This window comes from Oxyura jamaicensis, chromosome 1, assembly GCF_011077185.1.
Source record: "Oxyura jamaicensis isolate SHBP4307 breed ruddy duck chromosome 1, BPBGC_Ojam_1.0, whole genome shotgun sequence".
Lineage (NCBI taxonomy): Eukaryota > Metazoa > Chordata > Aves > Anseriformes > Anatidae > Oxyura > Oxyura jamaicensis.
In genome coordinates this window covers 46,103,580-46,124,292 of record NC_048893.1, presented here as the reverse complement: position 1 = coordinate 46,124,292, position 20,713 = coordinate 46,103,580, and the positions used below count along the sequence as shown (strand labels likewise).

Genomic DNA, 20,713 nt, shown 5'->3' with positions numbered 1-20,713 from the left:
AAGCATCATATTAGTGAAAAGTCATGGGCAAATCTGGGTGGCTCATCCTGCTTTTTTCCACAGGTAGCAGTGACGGCAGACAACAGCGGAGAAATCTCCACACACTCAGCAGATCATTTAGTTTAGTATGTTGTCCTGACAACCCTCATGTCACGGGATTTGGGCTTGGAGATGCACAGTGGAAGCAGGGACTGAAATCCTGTAAACATGTCCTGGCAGGGCTGGGTGTCCCCCTTGTCTGAAGAGCTTATGGGTGAACAGAAAGAGCAAAGAGGTCTCCTGTGTGTACCTTGGGAGAATATAGGTTTGGATCATATCTGGACATGCTGGGTTGGCTGTATTTGGCAACCTGGTCTATTGGGAGGTGTCCTGCCCATGGCAGGGGGGTTAGAACCAGATGTTCTTTAAGGTTCTTTCCAACCCAAGCCATTCTATGATTCTCCATGAATCTATTTATTCTCTGATAAACTCACTCAGTTGCAAAGACTTATGTCCAAATATGCTTTTCTGTCTGGGAAGAGCTTGCCTGGCCACCTTGCTACTGTGAGGTGATCTCACATGAATGGAGGCAACTACTGATGTTGGGTTGCTTTGCTGATGGCTTAACTCTGTGCTTCACTGCAGGTACAGTCAGCCTTTCTGCAGTAGTGAGCCAAGTCCCTGGCTTAGCCCTGCTGTGATGCACCATATTTGGCTTACTGCTTTTTAATTCATGCAGCAGGGGCTTGGAAAGCTTTTGGCCTGCCTTTACATCAGTGCTGGTTACACTGAAGGCAGGATCAATGAAGGTGTGATTTCAGACTGCATGACAAACTTCACACCACAGGGAATGGGAGCTGAGACTGCACCCAGCTCAGTCAGCTTCAGAGTCTACATCCAGAAGCCAAGGTCTCTAACAGACCCACCAAGAGCCGCTACCTCCTCGCTGCTCATTTCTGCTACCTGATTTCACTCTGCAGTGCTCTTGAACGCATTTTGCCATCGTGTTTGCTTTCTACAGCCTTTTTTTTTTTTTTTTTTTTTTTTCCTTTGCAGTTTCAAATATTTCAAATGTAGGCAGCGAGCCTGATTTCAGCTATCCTTGACTTGGTGTTTACCTTTTACTGCTCTGCAGCTCAGCCACCAGGATGCAAGGATCCAGCCAGCACTGAAAATATTTAGGTAGCAATTCCCCCTCTTCTGAGAAGAGCCTATGACTAAGACTCCTCAAAGAGACCTGAAGCTAGCTTTCTGTGAGCCATTCATGTGACTTGGCTTTTTACCATATGGCAAATGTTACCACCCAGGGAGGAAAATATGCCCTACGGCAGCTTCTCTTCGCACTTAGCTGTGCTCTTCAGTAGCATGAAGACCACAGTGCCAGTGGCTTAAGCAGGAACAGAAGACAAAGATGTTGAAATCATAGTATATTTATTACATAGATGAGATATAAAAACAAATTACCAAAATAGTATCATTTTTTGTGAGTCCACAGGACCTTGAAAGAAAAATACATATGTAAAGCAGATTGGCAGACTTGTAGCTTGTATGATGTTTTAAGTCTGCCTTTTCTTTCCTCTCATACTCCTGAACAAAATACACTCTATGCAAGGTGGTTTAAAGATGCTTTACAGAAAAGATATACTTTAGTGCTGAAAACTGCAGTAAACTGTGCTATATTCCATACTGGTGTTAATGAGGAAGTATAATGGCCATATATATTGCAAACAATAACACAGAAGAAAACAAATCAAACATTCGGTTTTAAATACTAACATAAAAATAAAATAAACTCCAGGCCCATCGTGAATCACTGGGTAGGGATATGTGAATGGGAGTCCTTTCCATTCTCTGGATCCACTCCTTCTCCTGCAGGCAGAGTTTCCTCCTCTGGCAATTGCATTTTTATTCCAAAGTCTCTTCTTTTCGTACTGCTTGCCAAGTCTTGCTGGAGTCCTGCCCATGGAGTCCAAGCGCTGGTCTGAAGCTGGGACTTCAGTGCAAATGCTTACTATCTTTCAGACTGCACCCTGGGATGCTCTGAGCGGCCAGTGCCAGGCTGGCTGTTCCCTTTATGCTGTCAACGCCGTCCAGCTGGGGCGTCTTCAGGAGTGCTTCTGTTTCAAGGTTTTCTCAAGTGCCACCTTCAACCTCTTCGTTCCCCAACACAACGGCCTTCCACACCGTGAAGTGGCAGGTAGTAAAGTGCTTTATACAATGAAATATTTACAAGGGGCTGGGTTCATATTTTAACACTTCAAGGACAAGAGCTCAGATATGCTGTGCCCCGTGGAGCTGGCTCTTCTCCACAGCGAAGGCGGAGAGCCAACACCCGCCCCACGTCACACGTGCACGAGGGCAGAGGAATTCATGCCACCTGGCAGGTCTGCCCGTACGAGCATGAGCAGGGGGTTGAGCCCCTGCAACCTCCAGTGGGATGGCAAGGTGAGGAGCAGGCAGTACCCAACCTTCTGCCATGGGCGCCTGCCACCAGCGCTGCCTGCCCTGCAGCACCCTCTGGGAGTGACTCCAGATCCATGGTGGTGGCACTGGCAGGGGTACTTCACTTCCCAGCTGCAGATCATGGGCAGGCTTTCCCCCTGGGAGGCAGCAATGTAGGTCGGGGTGATGGGTGGCTTTGTGGGTGTTGCTATGGCGCTGCCCTGGAGCCAGACCAGAGGCCCACCTTCCTTTCGTTTCCCTCAACGCAACAAAGAGCTGGGCTCAGGGAGCGCCTCGCAGGGAAGCTACAGGCGAGTGAATGGGCATTGACCAGGAAGGGTTAAATAAGACAGCGCCTACAAATCATAACGCCTCGCTACGCGTTTTGGCACTATTTTCTTACGTTCCAGTTTTCATCCTAGAGATCTTCCCTCTGTGAAGGCTTTTGCATTTTGTGCATGAAGAAATTTCCCTAGGGGTCGCGCACATCTAGTTGCAGTCTCTTTTTAAAATCTCCAGGACCTTTCTTCCAAGAGCTGACTTCCACTGGTGGACAAAGCTTTTCATGTTGACGATGAGCCTGCCTGTCCGCACATCCTCGTGTCCTGCCACCAGGTACTCCAAGCCTGCAAACCAGCAAAGTGGTCAGGGACTGCACAGCGCAGCGTTCAGGAAGGCTACTAATGCGGCAAACAGCCTGAACCACCTAGTCCTGAGTAAAAAAGCACTTATAAGGAGAAATATTGGCACTTATGACTTTCAACTGTATCTGTATATCTGCACCTCCACCTGTATCTATGCAAAAACGATCCCAGAGGTGCAGCTGTCACAGAGATGCCACATGCAAGCTTTGATTTTGCCAGCTTCTAAATATGAAATGAATTTGAGGTCTTGGGGCTGGCAGGACAAGTTTCTATACCTTGTTTATGAACTGATGTTGCACTCATTTGGCAGCCACCTGCCTAAGGCCTCCCTTAATACCTGGAAACTGGTCAGTTGAGCTCATTCCAGCAGTGACCGTGCAGGATGGCCCCATGCATGTGTACTGCTCAAAATCCTCCTGTTGCTATGGGGTAAATGAACCATAGAGGGGAAGAAAACTTTCCTTTCAACCTCCTTGTAAAATTACATTGCACTTTCTCAGAAATGACATTCCATAATGGTTGTTTGGAGCATTCGTGTGCCTGTGTATATATGAGTGGCACACGAGCATCCTCCCTGTACCCTGGCACTGCTGGGATGTAATGCACCAGCCCAGTTTTCCAGCTGGATGCTGGTGGGAGAGTGGAAAGGTGCTCCCGGCTCTGGGGCATGGCTCACTGGGCACTTGGAGCCATGCAGAAGTTGCCTGGGGGAGGACAGGGTGAGGCCCCGGGGCAGGTGGGGGCCCAGGGCCCTTCCAGTCATCCAGCTCCAGCCCGGCCGCAGCAGGCAGTCTGCTGGTGTTTTCTTGGGTTTTTGTTTTGCTGCTCATAAGGGAAGGCTGTGGCGGGGGGACAGTGTCCTCTAGTTAAAGGTCAAGTATGTTTTCTTTAATCCAATACAATTTGTTATCTACTCCATCTGAGCTTCTGGGCACACACATCCTCTCTTCTGCCAAGTAAACACAGGATATGTGCATGGCAGGAATAGCCTTTGTGAGACCTTCATTTTGGCCATGTCAATCCTGCTGTTGTAAACATCGCTTTTCAAGGGCTCTTAAATCTACTCCCTTGAGAGAAAAATGTGGCACACGCTCTCAGAGAGAAAGCTAATACTGCTTTGGCTGCTGATTCTCTTTCTGTAGGAAGATTCACCCTCCTAGATTGCCAATTTGACTTTACAGAAGTGTAAAACCAAAACAAAATGAACTACTGAGGTGCTGCAAGCCAGCACTGGAAACTGTGAGCTTTGTGTTGCTCGCAGGGAGCACTCTGCTCATGCGTGTGTGTGTGGCAGAGCTGAGATTTGGAAGGGCTCCTGCTCCCCACAGACAGACAAGATGTTGACATCTTTCTCTGTCTTCCCAGAAACCCAGCCTGCCCCGGTGAGCCTGTGTATGAGGGAAGGTGTGCCAGTGTGGTGAACACCCTCTCACAGGACCCTCAGCGCATTTATCATCTGGAAACAGCCCGTGGAGTTCTGATAAATGCAGGGAGGTTTTATTTCTAGTCAGAACCTTTAAGAGCCTACTCTCCATTTGGTATCACTTAAGTGCTAACAAAAAATTATTTTTCTTTCTTCTGCTTTTATATTTTATTAATCTCCTCTATGTTTTTAGGTGATGTTATCTTCATTACAGCTATATGTTGGGAAATTGCTTTATGTCAGCTCAGCTTTTTATCCTGCTCGTGGTGGTTTACTCATCTGCAGGTCACAAGCTCTACTCTGAGAGAGGGTTAGATCTGCTAATATGGTATTGCCAACCATCCAGAAATGAACGTGAGAAATCATGAGATTGTAAAAAATATTTGGGATACTTTTTTTTTTTTCTTTTTTTTTTTCTTTTTTTTTTTTCCCCCTCCTTTTGAAGTGATTGATTGATTGATTCTTTAAGGTGCTCTCAGCTGATGTTTTCAAGTTTCCCACCAGGACCAAGAGATACTCCAAAGTCCAGCAGCTGCGATAACTTTATGCTAATGGGACTCCAGCAGCTGCACGTCAAGAAAACATCAAACTTTGCGATGTAGGTTCGTGAGAGCTGGCAACACTGCAAATACAGGAATGGGCTCCCTGTTTGGGACAGGACCCAAGCAGCATGCGCTGCTGCTCTGAACCAGCTGCTGCAACTCCCTCTGCAGCTGGCAGAGAGGAACAGGCACCCCTGCGGCACCATGGGGAGAGGATGGGCCACTAAAATGCAACAGAGGAGAGCCCAGTAAATACTTCACAGAAACCTAAAATATCATGGAGGTGATGGTCGTGTGGTGTGGCAGCGATGTTGTAAGGGGCCAGGAAGGGGACAACTCCTGATGTGTCAGACACCTAAAGACAGTCGCAGCCCCACTCCTCTGCTGATGTCCAAGCAGCAGTGATATTAATGGACTCTGCGTTGGCTGCTCTCTTCTCCTCTGCTGGGGGAAATCAGGGAAGCTCCCTGAAGCTCACAGACTTGCAAAGCTGGGTGTCAGGTGCGGGGCTGCCCTGTGCAGTCAGTGTCTGAAAGCTTATGTTGCTTTCCTCCAGGTTTGTATTAAGGCAGCCGCACTGGGGGTTTTTCACTTGTGTTTGCAGAAAATCAAAACATCTGTATCTATTTCATTACAGATTTATGGTGTTTTACCACTATGCAAAGTCTTGGTGTGCTTAAACAGTAAAGTCCTGCCTAATGCTGCTGATCCATCTGACCCTTGCACCTGACCAGCCGGAGCCGTGCTATCAGGGCAGGCTGCCTTCAAAGCCAAATACTCCGGTGGACATGAAAGAAGACTGCAAATGCCTCATCAATGAGTAACCTTTCTGTGTGATTCAGCCTTGCAGACAGCACCTTCCCCCTGAAGGAAGCTCCTAATGCTGCACATGTAGAAGAAATCTCAGTACTGAAGTCAACGCTTTGATCAGTGATTGCCAAGCAATGTACGCACCTTAGAGAAAGAAAATCCTTTGTCTGAGTTTGTAACGCTTGGTTTATCTTGGAGTTGTAAAGAAAGCTGTGTCAACCGTATCTTAGTTTTGCTCTGTTGAAGAAAACCCTGACTATGCATTTCCCCTCCTAACGGAGACTGCATGCACTGTTTAACCAGAACTGATTATACTTCATTTCAGTGAAAGATGAGAAAAAACTATGAAGCCAAAGCTCGCCTTGCACTGCATAAGAGAGGCTCTTCTGAACCTTGCAGATGCTAATTAATGTTAGTTTGAAAGAGACATCTTCCCTTGAGATTAGACTCTATCTTCAGTACAATATAATGACACAGATTAGATTTAAATGGCTTTTATGGATTCAAATTAGCATTAGTTTTGGAAATATATGACATATAGTCATGGTGCAATATCCATCTACCTCCCTGTGGGAACACACTGAGACTGGTACAGCTGTAATGCTGTTACTACGCTTCAGGAAGAGCGATTGTACTTGCAAAAGTCTGCAAAATGAACCTAGGTTTTCTCTACAAAATTCAAATTTGATAGAGATTGCTGTTGGAATCCAAATGATTTAAAAGCCAATACTTCAATGATCACTGGGTTGCAGTTTTAAACCCATTGGCACGAGGGGACTGAGGGTTGAAGATGAATATGGTGTGGATGTACTTCCTAGGGATTCAGACCTACCGGGATTGAGGATTGGACAAGTGCAGCCTCTGTTAGTCCAGGACTCAGGGTAGAGTGTCCTCTTGCCCCGCAGAATCTTCAGCTTTGTAGATTTCAAGACTTTCTTGATCTTCACATTGACTTCAGCATGGGAGCCCTTGTCATGCGCTGACAAAATCTTTGTCTTTATCACTGAGAAGATAGGAATTAAAAAACAGCAATATATAAATAATTTACAGTTGTCTTTTTTGTGTCTAGTGCAGGTCTGGGTGAAACGGTGAGACAAATGACTTTGTTACACTGGTGCTAGCCAGATGCTCCTTGCTGGGGAGCACAGCTGCAGGTGGAACAGCCAGCAGTCCCCATGCGGTGGAGGCTCAGGGCCCAGGTCCCACATACCAGCCAGCCCTGGACCACACGGATGCCTCCAGTGGTGCTTCATTCAGCACTGCATATTATGAAGCATGGAAACCTTTCTTCATACGGTATGGCCTCCTGAAACTCATGATGAGCCCAATAATTCATCTGTCTCTCCAGCTGAGCTGACACCTTTGCATGTTGAGTGATGAAAGGGTGGGAAGCCTGAGTGCACTTTAGATAAGATTTATGAACTTGGGTTTTTCGTGCCTTTTTTCATTTCTTATCTTTTGCAAGATTAAACACAGTCACTATCGCAGCCAGGATGCAAAGCAAAGCAAAATCAGATTTTTTCTAATATCACTAAGCCAGAGCTATATTTCAACAACTCGCGGCCCCTTGAACTTCCCTTTGTGGGCTGCTCCGCAGCCTGCAGAGGTGTGGATTATCTCCCTGCACATTTTCAGCTTCAGTGCAAGACGAAACAGGTGCAAGAAACCTCTGGAAGGCTTTGACGGGAGGGAGTGCTGCACAAAACATTCCTTGCTCTGCAGCAGTATGAGGGAGGTGGTTCACTGGCACAGACCAGAGGGGTCTTGGGGAATAAAGTGCCTCCTCTCATTCACTCAGATCCAACGTGCAATGCCCACATCACCCCGCTGCATCAGCTGCGCTCTGCCGACAGGGTGAAGCTCCCAGTGGCTGCCAGCACTGTCTTCTCTGTGTGTTGTCTTCTGTGGTGATCCATCTCTCCTTCCACTCAGTGTTAGTCAGATTTACTGATTCTAGACCACATGTGGGGCACATGGTCTATAGAGAGATTTTCAGTGACTCATTTTTGGTAACAGTGTTCAGGACCCTTCCAGCTCTTGCCTGCCCATGATTTCGACACAAGGGTACTTCGGTAGCAAGAGAGGCACCTAACAGCAAGATGCTTCACCCAGCTTGACTAGGCACCATGGGATCTATATTCCCTGGGAAGGACTAAGATCTGTCCGCATGGGACTGCAGGGCTGACATGCTCCATTGCTGAGTGCATGCAGAGGTGTTAGAGGACACAGGGGCTTGGGACACTGTTTTCATTATCCCCTGTACAGTGACTGAGTGCCAGACTGTGTGTGTATGCTGGAGTTTGCTCTCAGGGGATGCTGCTCCCCTCTGGCCAGAGAGAGGTTTGGTCCATACCGTACTTTTGTAGGACCTCCCTGTAGGCCCCCACCACCTCACTGCAACTCACCATAGGTGTACTTCATCCCACAGAAGACCTTGGGATTGCCCAAAACTTGCTCTTTACACTCGCATTTACCTGTGGGAAGAAAAAAAAGTGAATGGCTGTGAATCATGCCTCCCAGCAGGGAGCTTTGCAGGGGTCAGGAGCAGGTAGGAGACCTCTGCCACCACCAGTGGTGAGTTATGTGGGCCTGGCTGGGGAGAAAAGGAGGTGTCAGAGGTGGCTGCTGTGATGCGCAGGATCATGGTCCCAGCCCCCAGGCTACAGAAGGGGCTTGGCCACATCACCAGGACCTGTCAGGGGTTTTCATGTAGTCCACAATCTCCTGCAAAAAGCCCTGTTTTCAGATCCAGGCTGAACACACAGCTTTAGTCCAAGGGCAATCATTCCTTGTTTACAATTTGAAGAGAAGGGAAACAAAGGCCTTATTATGTGGCCTCAGGATGCAAATAACATGCATGTCTTTCCCTGTGGTGTTTTCCACACTGTAATGTACCAGACACAATTTTAGAAGGAAACGTTGCAGAGGTTAAGGCAGATTAATGACTTCCGTGATCCTAGAACAAAGAATAACATGACATACTTATTTATGCTCCAAATTAAGTTGCTCGGACAAATGATGGAGCTCTCTCCTCAATTAACTCAATTATCATATCTGTAAGATTTTATCATGCTGCTCTCTGCAAACGCAGGAAATTACACCTGCCTGCTCGGTTGTTTTGCGGGAGGCCGAGGCCATCAGCAGCCACCAGGCCACGGCACCACGGCACCACCTCATCCAGCCCAGCAGGGCATGGGGCAGGAGCCTCCCCAGCTGGATCTGCAGCTGGAATACTGGGCAATGGCAACTCCCACCCTCAGCACAACCCATGCCAAAGCAGGGCTTAGCGGGGTGCTGGGCACAAGCCGGCTGCTGGCAGAGGGATGGGGAGGAGGCAAGCAGGGCCCTGGTCCTACCGGAGTGCCGCAGCGCCGAGAAGCCCTGCTCGTCCTCCCAGCCCCAGGCGGGCTCGCTGTCGTTGAACGCTGGTGGGAAGGGAAGCGCTTCCTGGTGCCAGCTGGTGTCTGCACTGCTGGGGGAAAGGGAGAGAGAGGGTCAGCCAGCTGTCCTCCTGCCGCCGGCAAAAAGCAGCGTAGCTAACAGCCCGTGCTGCTCTGCTGCACGTCTTGGTGGTGATAAATGCACACGAGCGAAAGGAATGACCGAGTGTTGTCAAGGTGGGACATGAATCCAGTTTTGGTTTAAAATCTGCTACAGGGATTCTATGCTATAAGAAAAGCATGCTATGAGATCCAGACAGCGGGCTATCATTCAAACGCACTGCCTTCTAGAAATCAGAGCTCAACCACCCAGAGCAGTCAATGCAAGCTGCGTTGCAACAGCAACAATATCAAGCCCTTGGTCTCCATGCGCTCAGGTCTCCCCGAAGCTCATGGAGAGGAAAAAACTGTCAAGGGTACGGAGAACACCCACTACTTTCACACCAGCACCAAGTGCCAGCAACACCACCGCAGCAGTGCCCACCACCAAGACGAACCACAGCATCAATGCCCCCTCCATCTCCAACCCCAGACAGCACCAGATGTGGTTATTTCGCACAGCAGATATTTCTCAGATGGCACATGAGAGCCAGGCAGGAGCAGTGCCTGCCCTGTGCCGGGGGGCGGCCGGGACCCCCCACTCACCTGCTGCTGCGGCAGTCGCCGGTGCGAGGGTGGCAGCTGCGGGCGCAGTCACAGGGCCGGCAGCCGTCGGCGCTGAAGCCCCAGTAGCCGGGCAGGCAGCGGTCGCAGCGGGGCCCCGCCACGCCGGGCTTGCAGGGGCAGTCGCCGGTGCTGGGGTCGCAGAAGGTGCGGGGACCCAGGGGCAGCGCGGCCGATCCCAGCGGGTGGCAGGAGCAGGCTGCGGGGACACCGCGGGGGGAATCAGTCATCGAGTACCAGCGGCTCTCTGGCTGCCAGGGGGTTAAGAAACCCCTGCCCAACAGTCATTTTAATTAAAGTCTGATTTTCTTTAAAAGCCATCATTTCAAAATATTAAAGGAAAAAGGATGAGGACACAGCAGCTCGAAGACATGCTTTTCTGCGTGCTCTGAGGATGCCGTGTGACTGGCAGCTCCCCCAGAACAGTGCCCGCTGCTCTCCTGTCCTCCCCCGTGGCCCTGACCGCAGAGAGATGAACTGGGAATGCACTGGGATGTGCTGGAAGAAATGACCACACTCACAAGTCAGAAAGGATACCCTAAAATAGGTGGTTTGAAATTTTCCTTGCCTGATACTCTTTTTTTTTTTTTTTTTTCTCAGCAGAAGCATAATTCATATCCATTGCAAAACTAGAATTGTTTTCCCCCCTAAGATATTAATCTTTTTAAAAATCAGAAATACGGTTATCAAAAGTTCAAGCCCAACGCGGGGAGGCTCGTGGTATCATTGTGCACCCGGGCCAGGTCTTTGACCACAACACCCTGTGTCACCCCATGTCACCCTGGTCAGCCCCGTGTGTGACGGCAAAGAGCCCAACTGGAAAACCCTCTCCGGGCAGGGGAGCAGCTGCTCAGAGCACACAAAGCACAGCTTCATGAAACCTCAGCATTGCTGTGTGTTCATAAATCACTCAACTTTGGCAATCCAAAAGATGAAATAAAAATAAAAATCCCCTGTGGAATACTAGAATACTTTTGTCTAAATCTCTATTTATGTAAAAAAAAAAAAAAAGAAAAAAAAAAAAAGAAAAAAAAAAAAGGATTTCCTGAGGAAATTTCATTTGGAGGGAAAATTTTCACCAAATTCTAAAAATGTTTTTATTTTGCAACTGTGAAGGCAATAAAACAGAAAGGCCACTGCGTGTGCCACAGCCTCTCTTTCTTTCGAAACTCTGACTGCTGAGCACATTTACCTAGTTTTGATCTGACGGCATGTCTGTGGTTTCGGGGCTTTGACATATCTGGAGTGCAGTTTCAAAATGTTAAAGGATGAGTTAATATTGGCAGTCAACTTAGAGGAGACTGCGATTCCAAAATCTTTGCCAAAGTAATCCCCAAATTTTCCCCACCCTTTCCTTTCCCAAACAAATATAATTATATAAAATTAAAAGATTAGGAAGCCTCTCTACAAACTGCATAACTAGCTGCAGGCAGTGAACTCTGGTACCTTTAATAGCATAGTTTTCAACAGCGCTCAGCGAGAGTCGCATACCTTTCTCCTGAAGCCTGTGAAGTTTTTTACACCTGACACACGTATCCAAATGCTCCATTTTCCTCCTAGATGCAGTGGGTATTTATGGCATTCCTCAGCCCCTCCGGGGGAAACACTGAGCCTTGACTCTCTCCTGTCCCCATGCAGCCAGTGCTTGGAGAGAGGGAGCCCGGTCCTGGCTCGGCTGAGTTTCAGCTGACTTTCACTCCCAGCCCTATTACCGTTTTTTTGCTTTTTACGTTTCAGGCGATGCTTTCTCATATACTTTTTTTTCCCTAATGGAAAATTTAATGGCAATGGCAACACCATGGTGAGGAAAGAACATTAAATATACAGAAGTCCTTATGAAAAATGCAGTCCTTACGGAAAATGCACCCACTGTCTGTGGGCTGCCGGGAGCCACAGCTTTTTGGTCCTCATGACACTGAGAGGATGCACGGGTACAGAGCACGAGTGCCAGCATGAGGTTTGGGGACAGCACCCACATGCACACGTCTGGCACCCCTCCGGGCTGGGCACCGCTGGGCTGGGACCAGGGAAAACCTGCCACAAGCTCCATCTGGTCGCTTTCCTTTCCATTCCTAAGCAGCAGCAGCATTAAAATGGCACTTTTCCCCGCTGCAATACATGGTCGCAGGTGGCACGAGACCTCTGTGCCCATGTGAACGGAAACCTGCCCGTCCCTGCTCCCCGATGGGGACTGAGAGGCAGTGAGAGGGATTCCTGCAGGGGTGGCTTTCGCCTCCCGACTGCTGATACTGGTGTGGTTTCTTGAGCTGTCAGCTTGCCTTTGGAAATGACAAATATTTACCCTCAAAAACCTACAGTTTAAAAGCAAAAATAAACTCGGCAGCTATAAAAGCTGATTTATTGTCTGTAATCTTACTGTAGCTGAGGCTTAAAAATTCATGGGGGGACATAAAGAAAAGGACTGATAGGTATGGTGGGGGGAAAGAGTCATCAGATTGCTCTTTTAAACAGCAGAACGTCTTGTTCTATCTGGTACACACCTACCCCTGAGCAAATATTATATACACTCTTCGCCTACAAGAATCTTTAAAGTATCCTTAGAGATTATGGCTTAACAACTCCTTTATTTACTTTGACCTTGGTATTTTAAAATTTTCATCGCTACCCCATGGTTGAGCAATAACAGGGGCTTGAGCCAGAAGCAAGTAAGCAACACTGTGGCCTTCCCTGAAAGAATAACCGGGCATCCCCCTTGTCCCTTGTTATTGCAAACCATGGCACGGTCCTTGGAAATGTTCCAGCTGAGGGCTGTAATCAGTCATATAATTTAATTTAACAGTCATTAGTCATTCGCTGTTCAGCTGGAGCTACAGTAAATAGCCCTAACCTGCTACAGGGTCTGGAAAATGCTGTGGTGGGAGAAAAAACACCCCTGCCCTGCAGCCCAGCCAGGGCAGCCCAAGGGGTGAGAGGGCTCACAGGCAGCATGCACCAGGGTGGCTGCGGCAGGACCCTCCTGGCAGCCCTAAATCAGCCAGCGTGAGCCAAGGAGGGAAACTGCAAAGGGTCTTAGGGAGGAGAACATTTGTGAGGGGTTCAGAAGCCCAGAGAGAAATGATCTGTGTGTTTGTAGCAATATGATCTTTGAAGGGACAGCATGCAGATATTCCCTGTATTTTCACGGCAACAGTTTATGCTGGGGAAAATTCACCTCCCTGAAATGCTTGAGTACTTTATGCTCTGTAAATTGTCAAAAAAAAAAAGAAGAGGAACAAAGTAGATGTACTTGAAAACATCCCTCAAGCTTTGAGTGTAAGTGCAGGATTTAAAAGTGTTTTTTACTAATGAGATTCCAAAATAAAAATTCTTTGCCTAAGTTCTGACAATAATTGCTGATGTTTCAGATAAGGAGACGCAGGACTTCAGTGTACGCAAGTAGGTAAAGAGACTTTAAAAAGTAATGACATTCACTGTCTAAAAACCAATTTTGTGTACTTAAAACAGCAGTGAAATAATTATTTACAGAAGTAATGAAGTCTGAGGTGATTCCTTCTGCAATGCCTCTTCGCTTGTGTTCCCATGTCTCCCCCCATACCCACCTGCTGCTGTGTGGGCGATGCTACTCGTCAGCTGCACCCCGCTTCTGGGGTCGTGGCACCACCGAACAAGGAGGCATGCAAACATGATGCAGCTCTCGCTCTCCAAAAATAGCAGGAGAGCCAATGAATCATCTTTCTTCCCTCCACCCCCAAGCTACAGGGATCCTCGGAAGAGGTTTGTCAACAGCATCTGCAGGCTTTTGTCCTTCAAACTTCACCATCGCTTTTTGCGCACATCATCAAAAAGGAATTCAAACCCTGAGAGCTCCCCAGCCCTCACTGAAACAAGAAGGCTCCTCCAAGCGGGAGCAGGAGGATCTCACCTTTCCTTTGACACCCTGCTCAGTGGAAGCAATTCACTACTAAAAGGTTGACTTACGTTTGCAGGCGTCGGGGGCGGAGAAGGGCTTTCGCAGGTCTCGGTAGAAGCCCGGCTTGCAGCGCTGGCAGTGCTGCCCTTCCGTGTTGTGCTGGCAGTTGTCGCAGACGCCGCCGCTGCGGTTGCCCGATGCCAGCCACGCATCCATGTCAAAATGACAGGTGTCGGCATGCCCGTTACACTTGCATGCTGGGACGAAGCCAAAGGGAACAGAAATACTTGTTAAGGCAGTGAGGGATGTTGGTTTATAGGAGACGCAAAAACCTGAACCACGATTTGGAATGGCAGCTCTGGCCTATGAACCTGTTATTTGTTCACCTGCATGAGGTATCTTCGCATTGTCATCCACCCCCGAGAAATGACATGTAAGAACGCTGCCGGTGGAAGTAAGGGCTGCAGTGCCACTGCCCTGGGGAACCACAGCGAGGTGTGACTGCAGCCCAGCACCAGGAGGCCATACCTCCCCGAAACGTGCCTGCCACAACGCTGGCTCCCCATGGGCACCAAAGCACCCGGGCGAGGGGCAGTCTGCCTGCGACAGAAGACCACATCTCCAGGAGTTGCGCTTGAGGTCGAGCAAACGTGCAACACTGTCACATGAGGATGTCCCAGCAAACAGGGCCACCCCACCCCACAGACACACGGTGGCATGGGCTCTCCCCCCGCCCCTTCACCACCCGAGCTTCCACTCTCTGGGAAACATGTGAGGAAGCATAGGAGGAAGCGTTTCACTCCCGCAGAAGCTCAGGGACACCGCTCCTGGCCGGCCACTTACACTGGCACTCCCTGGGGGCTCCGGTTTTGCCGTCGGCAGCCTGCCAAGGGCGGTCGTTGTAGAGCGGGGCACAGTGCTGGCAGTGCGGCCCCGCCGTGTTGTGCTTGCACATGCACTTCCCGTGGACCTGGGGGGGAAACAGAGCGAGGTCACCTGTAGCAGCGCCCACCGCGTCCCTGGGCACAGGCAGCGCCTGGGCATGGGGAGAGCTGTGTCACAGGGACAGGGTGAGCACAGAGCCTGTCCTGGTGTCCAGAGGCAGTTCTGCAGTTATACATTCAGTTTAACTATTTGCATGTCATGCTATCATGTAATCCTTTTTTTCTAAAAGGATAACCAGCAGAGTTTCCAGCTGCAGTATGAATATCCAGGAGAGATTACAAGAAGCCAAGGTCCAGAGCATCCTTGGGAAACGCTGTCAAACCTTTCTCTTTTTCTTCCTCCCAGACAGTGAGACATCTATGCCATGCTGCAGCAGCAGTGCTCACCATCTCACCGCCAATTGCCAAGACCAACAAGGACAAGAAAAAAGAAATGAAAACCCCAAGAACACTGATACCTACCCGTCCTTGCCCCACATGGGAAGAACTGGAGACATCATAAAGACTGTACTCAAATATCTTCCTGACAGACAGGGAACTGACCAGCTAGAGAGCGCAGGGTAATTAGAGATGAAAAGCCAGCGCAGCAAGCTGGCTGCCAGCTGCCCGGTCAGCCGCTGGCATTCATCACGCTGCTGGCAAGTGCAAAGAAAACAGGATGCAGCCAGAGGGCAAGGGCGGCCGGCAGCCCCCAGACGTGACGGCACGGAGCTCGGGGCGGTCAGCACTCCCAGCCTGCCGAGCCCTGACCTCCCCCCAGAAGAGGTTTGCTTCTCAGTGCAGTTTCACTCAGAGCCCCTCTCCTGCCCGTTGCCTCGCCACCCCGCTGCCCCTTCCTTCACCAGCTGCGGGGAAAGCCACAGCCAAGGGGAAGCAGCAAAGGGGCTCCGCTTCTCCTGCTGCTGCAAAACGCCGCCTGCCATGCTGTCCGACCCGTGCTGTGCTGTTCCTAAACCTACAGGCTGCTGCTGAGACCAACCCCGAACACACTCCTCTGAGAAACCCTGACAGCAAACGGCAGAGGAGAGGACCTGGAGCACCCGGTGAACAGCCCCTGCTCGCTGCGTAGGTGCACACGCATGCACGCCACACGTGCTCTTGGCTAATGATGACTTTGTGGCTGTTTTCTTCTCGTGAACAGATTTCAGCTCCCGTTGCACGGGGGTCAGAAATAACCAGTACAGATAACACTACAAAATTGGCCTTGAAAGTCCTTGAAAGACTTTGCAGCAGCAACGCAAATAGTGAAACCTTTTGAAAACCTTTCGAGTGGCCCTTTCCTGCCTTATTAAAATATCTGGATCATTGAAGTAGGGACAAGTAAAATACAGTACAGCGACTAGACGGTGTAAGCAACGCACAGATACCGACAGAATTTGACAGAATGCAAAAGTGTCTGAGCTAAAGTGGCAAATGCTAAGATAACACTGCTTTCTGTGCTATTTTGGCCTCACTGCAGATACTTGTTGGTCTGTCTGGCTTATCCAAGTGAGGTCACCTATACGCTTAAATGTGTGATAACGTGTGAAAAGAATGAGAAGCAAATATAGAAAGGAAACAAAACATGTTTGCCAATGGAATATTTAATTCTCGAAGTGTGTCTTGTGTTTTCACATTTTCATTTTTGCTACCACTTCTAAACATCCTTCTTCAAACTCTCACTCCCCTGGATTTACACCCCTCCACAAAACTTCTCGCTCTTATATCTGCTTCAGGTAAAGCCCAAACCGACGTTACAAGCTACTTCACACGCTTGAAAAGCATCTCGCTGCATGGAAACGGAAATCTGCTAAACCAGTGTTGCCTGTGGTTAGTGCTAACCCGGCCATGGTAGCCTCAAGCACATCTGAGGCCAGACAAATCCTGCAGCGTGCTCCTCACCAGCGTGCCCTGCTGCTTGGGCAGAGGCACCCACTGGAGCTGGGATGCGCGTGATCAGGAGGGGAGGGCACCCTGAGGCTGCTGCCATCAAACTCAGGTGGTCCCTCGGTGCTCTGGTGAGCGTGAAGCCACAGCAAGAGAGGCCTGGGAGAGGATGTGCAAATGTAAAAAATAATAATTAAAGAAGCCAACAATCTGTGTTGGGGTGCTTCAAGGGCAGTTTTGTGGGCTCTGAGATGGTGCAAGCCAAGGCAGGCGGCCCTGAGAGAGCCAGCAAGGCCGAGCAGGGCGTGATGCTCCTTGTAAGGATCGCTCGTAAGGTACGGTGCCCCTGGGAGATGGAAATGAATGGTATGGGTGAAAAGCTTGAAAAGTAACAGGAGAGCCACGCAGCTCGGCACAGGGTGGGCTGGGGGCTCTGTGAACGACCCCGGGAGGTGTGGAGGGGAGGGAAGCGGGCTCTCTGAGAACCTGTTCCTCACTGACACCGTTTAGTTAATACCTTTTTTCCCTATTTCTTTTTTTCCAGAAATGTAATGAAAGTCAGACCTAAGTACTTCAAAAACCTTGCCTCAGGCTGATGTATTTATTCTTTTTCAATAGCATTATAATGATTACCCCCCAAAAACAGCTCTGCTTTAAAACCCTCTCCATCCTAGCTTTATCCCATTGAAAAAAAATATCCCTTTTTTCTTCTACATAATTCCAGCATGACAGAAAAGGTTTTTATGCATTGGAAACAACAAAAGAGCTGCATATTAGCAAGCCTTTTCTTGTAACCCATGGGCAGACAGGTATTTTGGGGGGTTTTCAAGAAATACTGTGACAGCTAAGGACAGAAGAAAGGAGGAGAAGAGGTAACAGAAGGAAAAGAGAAATGGCAGCAGGTGAAAAACGGCCAAGAGGCTGTTTACACCAGGTGAAAATTCACGCTGGTAAGAGGTGTGTGAGCGCCTGATGCCAGGTGAGGTGCCCTGAGCATCCCTGAGCACCTGTGAGCCAGGGCTGAGAAAGCAGCCTGACAAAGCGGTGCTGGCCTGGGCAATTCTCTGGCATCTCGGCATCTTTCAGAAGGCAGAATGTGACCCACACGGGCTGACAGTGGAAAAAGCACATTTTTCCTCCCTTTTCATTCACCTCGATTTCCATTTAACTGTAAGGCGTACCCATTTGGGGTCATTACGGAGCATTGCTAAGTACACAAACACAATTCCCAGTGTGTCTCACCGCTTTAAGCATTCACACGGCTCTTGACTCATTTAAGAAGAAAATCCTTCTCATACCATTTTTCATTTTGTCATGGGGTCTTTACATCCCCGCTCGCTTTCACACTGCTTCCCTTCTTAGCCTGACAGCCCAGTTGCAACGTCACTCATTAGAGGGCACAATGCAAACAGTGTTACAAAAGTTGACTTCTCTAAGATAAACGAGCGGCTGATTTCTATATACAAAGACAGTTGCTAGGGCATGCTTCCTTCCATAGCCTTTTGTTGCTGAATTATTACCTTCCAGCGCTTCCTTTCACGCTGCAAATACATGGGCTTTTTGGTCGAATCTTATAAAATGCCTCCCCCCCTATTTATCGCCTTCCAAAATGTTGCACAGGGCGAAAGAGATGCTGCGCTGAGGAAAAAACGCACCGAGTCACCTGTTATTAATTCATTCGTATTGCGAGGACTCACGCCTTGCAGAGAGCCCAACAGACACACACTAAAGGCAAATCAACGTCCCAAAGACCCGACAGCCTAAACAGGCTAAATAGCTGGGAGGGGCAACAGTTTTTAATAGACTTGCTTTCTTGGAACCGTTAAAATGTATTATTATTATTATTATTATTTACTTTCTTGGAGAATGGGCACAATATTAGCCTAGAGGAAAACCATGCCATTCATGCCGAGTCTCTAACAATGGCTTTGAAACCGTGTTGCACTCAAGCCACTGTGCCAGTTTTAGAAACTCTGCCTACGGGCTGTTGCCTGCCCGCGGGAAGGTATTGTTTCCCAAAGCACCAGACAACCAAATTTATGCATGAGAAAATTCTCATATCCCATCTCGCTCTTGTGAAAGGATACAAAGTTAGTTGTTCAGGGTGTGGGGGCTGTCTTTTTTATTTTTTATTATTATTCCCTGTACAATAGGCTTCTGTCAGTGGCTCTGGGGAAGACCTTCAGCATCTTTTGATGTCAGTAACTCGACAACAATTTACAGCAGCCACTGGGCTGGCCACGTGGGAAGGGAGAGGGATATTCCCGCTGCCCAGCTATGCAGAAGGGCTCCTGCACAGCATCCTTGGACTGCTAAAGAAGTGTATAAGCATATCTGCAACAGCACCAGTTTGGTACGGTAGCAGCACCACACCAAACTGCTTTGGGCACTCCTTAAGCATGTTGAAGCTTCTTCTTCCCTAGGCTGTAGTTTCCCATTTCCTTTCTTCAGATCAAAGATGCATACAGTATTGTGTAAAAGCAGGTAAAAGGGGTAAAAGCAGGTGGCTCCAGCAAGGACACAGCCCTCTGAGACCAACAACTCAGGCCAGCCATGCAAACCACCGGGGTGCTGCAGGACTTCGCAGTCAGGGAGGGCCAGGGAGTCTCTGAGGCAGACGAACCCCTGCCCTCACCTTGAGACTGAACTGCAGAGCCCAGGTGAGGGACTTCTGTGCTTGCTTTCCCCATGTCAGAATCCTACCTTGCAAGATCCTGTCTGTCTCCAGGCAGATCTCTTTTGTGACCCTTGCTGTAGTTGCAGGCAGGCCATTGGGATGCTTTAGCTGGTAAAGAGCCAAGTAGGCACTGAAATAGCTCAGTGCACAACTCTTGCACTATGGATCAGCCCCTAAACCCTGTCTTTTATTGACCACTGAACATCGGGGGGATCTCCTGTGTCTGTGAATCCTTTACTCACACTGTCGTTTCACCATGCAACCCTGCTCACACGCTAATCCAACTGCACTGCATGGTACGAAGTGAGGTGTGTTTGTCCACACACATTTTTTTCTTGGCATGCCTTGGGCACGGTTGGGGTAGTGACCCTTTGAATAAGTGACGTGGGAGGAGCGGGGAAGAGAAGGCAGAGTAGCTGTACCACCCTGAGGGCTGTTGCACACCAGGGCTTTCCTGTACAAATCCTTTCTCGTGGACTTAGATCCAGCAGACCTACAAGCAGCCCTATGTACGCCTTTCTGCCTGAGCAGGTGGAACTGCACATCTCATGGGGAGCCATAGGCCTCCGCTGGTGCCACCATCCGCTTCCACACAGAAGCAGAAGAATTCAGGATAAGGCCTGCCACAATCCCCTTTGCTGTGAGAGGAGTCGGGCTGGGAAGGACGGATGGGGGAGTCGCTGGCAAGCCGTGCTCCATGGTGCCCACACAGAGAGGAGGATCACAGGGGGGGTTGCAGCTGGACAGAGTTCAGGGCACAGAAACAAACCTCTTTTGCCAGGTCTTGGCTGTTGTTTTTTGCTGTTGGGGCTAATGTGAAATATTTTTTTTTCTTACAGCAACTATTCGGAGCCTGCAATACCCACCTTTTCTCTGACCTGACTCAGAGGGATCCCAGAGGAACCTATCCCACCCCAGTGGACAGAGCTGGACCTGCTTCTGCTAGGGTGAAACGAGCTGTTCTTCATCCACAGAGCCACCCTGTTCACATCCGCCCCCACACCCAAGGATGTCCTAGGTCAGTATTATCTCATGGCCAAGCCAGACTTTTAGCCTCCCTTCAGCCATTCAGAACATTTTTTCCTCAGAACTGTCAGATTCCCAGCACATGATGGCCCAGCCACCGAGGAAAAATTCATACGATGGGAGGAATGCCACAGCAGCGGGCTGGGACAAGGTCTCGAGCTGAGCGGGGCACCCTGGCCCTAAACTCACCCGGGCAGCAGCCAGCAGTGTCCCCGCATCCCCGCATGGCTTTGTCAGACTCTATCACCCTCACTGCTGGGGCAGGTGGCCAAAATGCTTCAGGGTTCAGGAGACCTGGCAGCTATGCCTAGTGCTACCAGGATGCGCCGGCTTACAGCCCAGCAGAAACACAAATACACCACGTCCGGTTCTTCTGCTGGCCAAGC

General features: G+C 49.3%; 1 protein-coding gene across 2 annotated transcripts in view; it reads right to left on the bottom strand.

The window, feature by feature from the left end:
* Positions 1-1,391: 1,391 nt before the first annotated feature.
* Positions 1,392-20,713, bottom strand: part of NTN4 (netrin 4) — a 37,671-nt gene continuing 18,349 nt past the window's right edge. Inside the window, exons 4-10 of one of the 2 annotated variants that reach the window (XM_035341542.1) lie at positions 14,658-14,784; positions 13,883-14,071; positions 9,926-10,142; positions 9,197-9,312; positions 8,246-8,314; positions 6,673-6,843; positions 1,392-3,047 (exon numbers count right to left, since the gene is read on the bottom strand). In XM_035341542.1, the coding sequence (XP_035197433.1) occupies positions 2,911-3,047; positions 6,673-6,843; positions 8,246-8,314; positions 9,197-9,312; positions 9,926-10,142; positions 13,883-14,071; positions 14,658-14,784 (1,026 nt within the window). In that variant the 3' untranslated portion in view covers positions 1,392-2,910. The remainder of the gene's footprint in view (positions 3,048-6,672; positions 6,844-8,245; positions 8,315-9,196; positions 9,313-9,925; positions 10,143-13,882; positions 14,072-14,657; positions 14,785-20,713) is intronic. The other variant, XM_035341551.1, reaches the window with a different exon arrangement.